The 7,192-nt window shown below is 22.8% G+C and overlaps 4 protein-coding genes across 4 annotated transcripts in view; 1 reads left to right on the forward strand and 3 right to left on the reverse strand. All coding sequences in view use genetic code 6, as the record gives it.

The window, feature by feature from the left end:
- TTHERM_000172918 (transmembrane protein, putative) overlaps positions 1-2,234 on the reverse strand; it is a gene marked incomplete at both ends in the record, with an annotated part of 2,643 nt that extends 409 nt beyond the window's left edge. The window contains 3 exons of the mRNA XM_012795796.1: positions 1-1,753; positions 1,853-2,095; positions 2,195-2,234. The exon at positions 1-1,753 is cut by the window's left edge and continues 409 nt beyond it. Coding sequence (XP_012651250.1) covers positions 1-1,753; positions 1,853-2,095; positions 2,195-2,234 — 2,036 coding nt within the window. The remainder of the gene's footprint in view (positions 1,754-1,852; positions 2,096-2,194) is intronic.
- Positions 2,235-3,093: 859 nt separating this feature from the next.
- On the forward strand, positions 3,094-4,011 carry TTHERM_000172927 (hypothetical protein; the record flags this gene model as incomplete). Its single annotated transcript, XM_012795797.1, has 2 exons — positions 3,094-3,371; positions 3,489-4,011. The coding sequence occupies 2 exons, from the start codon at positions 3,094-3,096 to the stop codon at positions 4,009-4,011; spliced, it is 801 nt and encodes a 266-aa protein (XP_012651251.1).
- Positions 4,012-4,537: 526 nt separating this feature from the next.
- TTHERM_000172936 (hypothetical protein) lies at positions 4,538-4,861 on the reverse strand (the record flags this gene model as incomplete). The annotated part of the gene is made up of 2 exons (XM_012795798.1): positions 4,538-4,680; positions 4,795-4,861. 2 exons carry the CDS (start codon positions 4,859-4,861, stop codon positions 4,538-4,540), a joined length of 210 nt encoding a protein of 69 aa, XP_012651252.1.
- A 242-nt stretch (positions 4,862-5,103) lies between these two features.
- The window catches only part of TTHERM_00173910 (variant specific surface protein S2, putative), a gene marked incomplete at both ends in the record, with an annotated part of 2,830 nt that continues 741 nt past the window's right edge, over positions 5,104-7,192 (reverse strand). The window contains 2 exons of the mRNA XM_001008751.3: positions 5,104-5,159; positions 5,248-7,192. The exon at positions 5,248-7,192 is cut by the window's right edge and continues 741 nt beyond it. Coding sequence (XP_001008751.3) covers positions 5,104-5,159; positions 5,248-7,192 — 2,001 coding nt within the window. The remainder of the gene's footprint in view (positions 5,160-5,247) is intronic.

The raw sequence follows: 7,192 nt of genomic DNA on the forward strand, positions 1-7,192 counted from the left end.
ATACAAGTGTTTGTTGAAGAATTATAAATATAGTTGCTACCTATAGTATCACAGCTCTGTGTACATTATTTTTAATTAAATAATATATAACTACTTTCGCATTACTAACAGCTGCATACTAAGCAATATTTTTAATTGGAGTTTTAGCTCTAATTTAGAGTAAGCATACTATAATTTAAAGCTATATTATCACATAGTGAGCATTAATAATTACATATTTAACAATTTTACTTAGAGGAGTTGAGATATGCATTATTTGGACAAGTTTAACAACGCTTTGTAGTAGTGTCGATTTGGAAATATAAGTAGTTACATATAGTACAATCTAAATCAGTAGGTCCTGAGCATTCTTTACAAGCTATATTACATTATTTACAATATTTTCCAGAAGCGTAATATCCTGATTATTATGAACAAATAACACATTAGTTTTTTTACTCATGAATAAGATAGCCAGATTAACATAAATCACAGGTGCTTCCATTTTAACAAGTTTGGCAGTTCGGAATGCATTTCAAACAATTATTTGATTAACTATAATATCCATCTAATTTACAATCAGTGCAAGAATGATCATCTTATAAAAAATATGGCTTAGCAGAATTACAAGAAGTACAATCTTATTAATTTTTTCCGGTACATTTTAAACAATTTGTATCGTAACATTTTTCACATTATTTTGAAGAATTTAAAAAATAATAATCTGCACAAGATGTACATACATACTTAATACAATCTGTACAATTAGGATCTTTACAGTCAAATCCAATCACAGTAATATCTCTAATACCTAGATATCCCTATGCAACCGAAGAACCACCATAAATAATATTACTTTAGTTAATGATTTAAAAATTTTTAGTTATTATATGACTTGGAGAAGCTCCAATTTTTTATACATAAGAAAATGAATCAATGGTATCCATTTAATTTAATCCGCAATAATATGATGTAGACCTATCAGTAGAAACAGTGTAACTGGAGAGTTGGCTTCCATCAGAAAGCACAACGTTTATATATGATGGTGACAAATTTGTATCAAAATCAATCAAATAAACAGTAAAAAAGATTTAGTAATATTAAGTAGAAATAGTAATAGGAGGAAACTGTATAATTGTATTTTTTTAGATAACCATAAAACCGCCCAAGATATTTATTCCTTTACAAGAAGTAACTAAAGGTTATTGTGATCTTCTAGGAATTACAGAAAAACCTTTATTAGTAACCTCTAAATCAGAAAAAGAATAGCTACTAAATGCCTTAAGGTAGTATTTAATATTTTAAACTTACTAAGTATTTTAAGATGCATTTAATACAAAATTAGAACCTTATTGGACATATCCTGGAGGTACAGTATTTTGTGTCTAGCAAATTCCATCATTATTATAATATCCACTAACGCAAGTTTAACATTTACCGTTATTTGATGGGTCAGGAGTTGAACAACCATAATTATAATAGCAATACTTACCAAGAGGTACATAATTGGTAGAACAAGAAGTAACACATTCTCCATTTTAAAAATAGTCAGAAGGATTTGTACAAGAACAAGAACCACTTGATCCATTCGAAAAACTTGCTACTTATTAACAGCTTGTGCAGTCATTTAAAGTTATTCCCTTACATAATAAGCATGTAGGATGACAAGTGTTAATGCTAATTTAGTATCTATAAATATAAGAATGTAGAGGTGTATTATAATCGTTGATTGAAGTTGTCATTGAGTCACTCCCCGTATTCATAATACTCAAAACTTAAAAAAAATAAGTAAGCTTATAAGAATAAATATTACAATCAGCATTAACAGTAAAATTTGAATAATCACCCATATTAAAAAAAGTATATAGCTTACTTATTTCATCTGTAAGTTAAATATAATTCTTAATACCATCTATTATTGCATTATTTGTTACTCCTACATCAACTACAGATGCCACTTGAAAATGTGGAAATATCAAAGTATTAGTATGTATTGATGTACTTAACGATTAAAGTTCATAAACATTGTTGCAAAATTGATTATTACAAGAGCTAGGCAAACATTATTAGGCTTTCAAATTACTTAAAACAACATTAGTACTAGAATTAACACCGTCTGTAACTAAATTTATTTGAAAATCATCACATCTAATAAATGAAGTGAAAATTAAAATGATAAAAACTAGCATATTTTAGTTAGTTTTTATGATTTTACTCCAATTTATTTCTTTATAGTTAAGTTTTGTTTAATTCATCTCAAATATTAATTAAAAAAATAAAATAATGATCTATTCACTTATTAATTTCTTTTTGCTCAGAGAAAAGAAAATCAAACAAAATAAATTATTCCATCCATCAAAATATTAAAATTTGCTTCTTTTTAAAAAGCTAAAAAATTGTACCTTCTTTTTCTTATTTATTTTTATAATTTATTTATTGAAATAAAATAATTTATAATAATACTTTTATAAAATTAGGAATTTTTTTAAATGATTAAGATATAAGCTCTTTCTAAAACACAAAATGTAAAAATTTATTATTTCATGTGTACATAGATATATCTATTAATGATCTTTTTTTAGTTAGTAATCAAACCTGTAAAAATCTCTTGATATATAAATTAATTAATAAAAGTAAATATTAGATTTCCTTTTATTTCTTATTAAGCTAAATAAAAAAAATTATTCACCACTAAATAAGTAAGAATTAAATAAATGATATTCTTCAAACAATTTATTTTCTTCTAAAAAATAAGTAAAAACCTAAAAATATTATGTAAACAAAAGAGAAAAATCTAATACTAAAATTTATTAATTTATTCTATGAATAAAAATATTTTTCTTACAGATATTTACAAATTTTAAAGTCCAACTTTTATTATATTAAATAATTAGAAGTTATTAAATACCTCAGAATAGATACTCAAGATATCTTTAATATTTGGTATTAAATTCATGGCATTTAAGTGAAAATAATTATTAATTTCAATTTATCAATAGAAATTTTAGTAATCTGAAATAGATGGATAATATCTATTTATATACTTTATTTCCAAAATTCTGTAAATCAATCTCAATTCAAAAAAAAATTGACTTAATCAGATTTTGATTTGATATGTAGTCCTTTTTTCAAAATTAAAAAATATAAATTATTCTATCACTAATAAAGTAAACTAGTCTATTAAACTGCAGATAATAAATAGGTCAATAGAATCAAATAATCTTTTCCATAAAACATTTTTTTTATATATTTTTATTTAATAAAAATTTATTTTAATTTCAATAAATTTTACATTTTTAAATATGTAGTTTTACTATTATTTAGGTTTTTAATGCGTATTGGTTGAAAAATGACAAAATATCTAATTAAATTTTATTTTAAAGAAAGAAAAGGTATTTATTTAAAAGCTTAACATCAGATGATATAAGATTACATCTATTACTTTTACTTATTTATTTATTTTTTTTAATATGAAAAAATATTTAAATATTTATATTTTGTTATAAAAGCCATGATCATACTACCGTAGTTCATCGTAGTCTTGTATCCTAATAATTTCCTATGTTAAGGAATGAAGAATTATTGATAATTTTAGCTAATTTTTCTACTCTTCAGCTTTTAGGCTAGGTAACCAAAATGAGGGACTATGGTAATACGTCTAAAACTTAAAATTATCCTTAATAAATTGCAATTATTAAGATGAAATTTAATAAATATCTTTATACTAAAATTTATGAAAAATACAGTCATTTTATGTAATCTACTTTTCTAAATCAAAAGTAAATCCTAATAAATCAATTCTTCTTTGTAAATTAAAAAAATTTTAATTATTCATTTATCTTTTTTAATAACTAAATACATTTCATGCAGTTAATAAATTCTAAATAAATAAATTAAGTTTATCTAATCTCCTTTAAACCAAATTTAAATTCAATAAATAAATTTTTTTGTGGTGAAAATTAATAAAAAATACGCATAAAGAGTATTTGTTTTTTCTATTAATGTTAAGTTTTTGGATAGTTTTTAAAGTGAGGACAGACTGACTAATTGAAAAGACTAAACAATAAAAAAAAGTAATAAATAAATTAGTTTACAATATCTTCATAAGATGAATAGTTTTTTTAATAATAGTTAATAAATAGCAAATATTAATATCTAAAATACATCTTTGTCTATTCAAATAATTATTTTCTTTATTATTATATGAATTAATTCAATTTTTACATTGGCCATTTTATATAAATATTATGGAACTTGTTTATTTTAAAAAATATTAAACAAAAATATTTTTAATAGAAATATAAAAGTAATTTAATTAAATATTTTCTAATTCTTATTAAAATTAATTTTAAATATTTCAATAAATTCAAGAAAAATAATAGATTAGAACAAAATTACAAGTAAAGTATTTAAAAATTTTCAAATTTTAATTATTTATATAATAAAACTTGTAGTCCTCAACATAAATTACAATTTTTACTAAGTATAAATTTCTAAATTTTTTTGTAAAATTTAAAAAATTTTAAAATTTAACATATTTTTGAATTAAACATTTTTTTCAGTTGTTGTTTTTTGATAATCTTTCTTTAGAAATGCTAGATCTAGTAACTCTAATGTAAGTTGAATTATACTAATTTTTAAGTTATTATTATAAATCTGTAGTAATTAGAACTTCTAGTTCTACTTTCTTTAATTACTTATCTCTTTTATTTTGTTTGTAAGTTTTTATAAGATCTTAAATTAAGAATCCATACCTAATAAGCTGCAATAATGTACTTATTGATAAACAAATAATTATAAAAATTATAATTATACTACCAAAAACTTCAATATTTAGTAGAGTTTCATTTGATATTACATCTTCGTTAGCAGTAGCTTACATTTTTTTGATAGTAATTCCAATAAATATAAATAATACACTCACCATTATTTCTTAAAGCACTTTAATTATTGTTATTATTTTACTTTTAAAGAATCTATATTATAATAAATATAAACCACTAACTCCATAAACTACTAGAGATATTATAGCACATTCAAATTGTTTCTAAAATAAGACTAGAAATGAGATCACAACAAAGTATTTCTTAAAAAAAGAAATTAAAATGTATGATTTAGATCCTTTCATACTAAAATCGATATCACCATAAATATTAGGAGATTTTAAGACTAAGTAATCACTAGATTTTTTATAAAGTAAGTAAATTAAAGTTACAAAGAAAAAACAAAAAGGTGAGATTTAAAGTATCAAAAGAAAAATATTATCACCACTTAACCAGCAATAGCAAATTGAAAAAACAATAGCTGTCAAAGATGTTTAAATGTAACTGCAGAGGAAATTAAAAGCAGTGTATATTATTAAAGTTGTGTACTACTTTCCTTTAAGAATTTTCCGAAAAAACAAACAGTAAATCATTATAATTGTGCAAACTAAGACAACTACTTAAACCTGTAAAAAGTTATTATAAATTCCTGGTTTTATTCCAAATGACTTTAATATATCTTTTAACTGTTATTAATTAGATATTTCACTATATTATTAGGACTCAAATGATATCTATGTTGGTTGAGGAGTTTAGTTAAAAACTAATGTTGCTCCTGATAAAGAAGCAAAGTTCACTTTAGGAGGAAGGTATTCTTTGATTAGGTAAATTAAAGGTAGAACTTAGACAAAATTTGAAATGTTACACAAAACTTAAAATTATTTGAGAAGATTTATAACTTTACCAAATGCGCTATTTTGATCTGGAGAGAATGCTTATGAAATTGTTTACAAATTTTGTGTTAATTATTTACCTTATGCAAACGAATTAGATTATTTACTATAACTTGATGAAACAATTATTGTGTTTGGAATTTAATAGTTTATTTTTGATCCTTTAATGCTAATAGTAAATTGGTTTACTCTCCTATTTTACTAGGATATAATTATTATTTTTACATTTTGGTCTTCGATAGAAATAGAATTGATGCTATACTAATTACCTAAATTCAATATTCCTTCTTCTATTAAAAATTAAAAAGAAGATTTTTCTTCAGTTGTTAATTTCCGATTATAAGTAATAACAATTAGATTATCACTAAAATCTGTTGGAAGAGTTATATCTTTCATTTGAGCTAGATAATTATAGATATTTATAGATTAAATAGCTAAGGGAAGCTAACAAATCATACTTTATCCCTAAACAGTACTTTTAAGCTACTCTAAGTTATATCCTTCAGGACACTCACATATTCCTTTTTAAGTATTAGAGATAATATTTAAGTCTGGAAAACAGTTTTAAGAACAAGTATTCTGCCATAAATAGCTTCCTTCATTACATTTTACACATGTTTGACTATCAGAACAAGAACTACAGTTTTAGGTACACTAGAAGCATATATTATGAGAGTCACAGAAATATCCATAAGCTTAGCTGCTTGAGCAATCAAAATTATTTTTATAAGGATTTCTGACTTGATAATTATATCCCTATTAACAAGTACAAGTGTTTGTTGAAGAATTATAAATATAGTTACTACCAATAGATTCACAGCTCTATGTACATTATTTTTAATTAAATAATATGTAACCACTTTCACATTACTAACAGCTGCATACTAAACAATAAATTTAATTGGAATTTTAGCTTTAATCTAGAGTAAGCATACTATAACTTAAAGCTACATTATCACATAGAGAGCATTAATAATTACATTTTTAACAATTTTACTTAGAGGATATTAGATATGCATTATTTGGACAAGTTTAGCAACGTTTTTTAGTTGTATCGATTTGGAAATATAAGTAATTACATATAGTACAATCTAAATCAGTAGGTCCTGAACATTCTTTACAAGCTATATTACATTATTTACAATATTTTCCAGAAGCATAATATCCTGATTATTATGAACAAATAACACATTAGTTTGTTTGCTCATGAATAAGATAACCAGATTAACATAAATCACAAGTGCTTCCATTTTAACATGTTTGGCAGTTCGGAATGCATTTTAAACAATTATTTGATTAATTATAATATCCATCTAATTTACAATCAGTGCAAGAATGATCATCTTATAAAAAATATGGCTTAATAGAATTACAAGAAGTACAATCTTGTTAATTTTTTCCACTACATTTTATGCAATTAGGATCGAAACATTTTTCACAAAATTTTGAAGAATTTAGAAAATAGTAATCTACACAAGATGTACATATATACTCAAT

Source organism: Tetrahymena thermophila, assembly GCF_000189635.1.
Source record: "Tetrahymena thermophila SB210 genomic scaffold scf_8254798, whole genome shotgun sequence".
Classification (NCBI taxonomy): Eukaryota; Ciliophora; class Oligohymenophorea; order Hymenostomatida; family Tetrahymenidae; genus Tetrahymena; species Tetrahymena thermophila.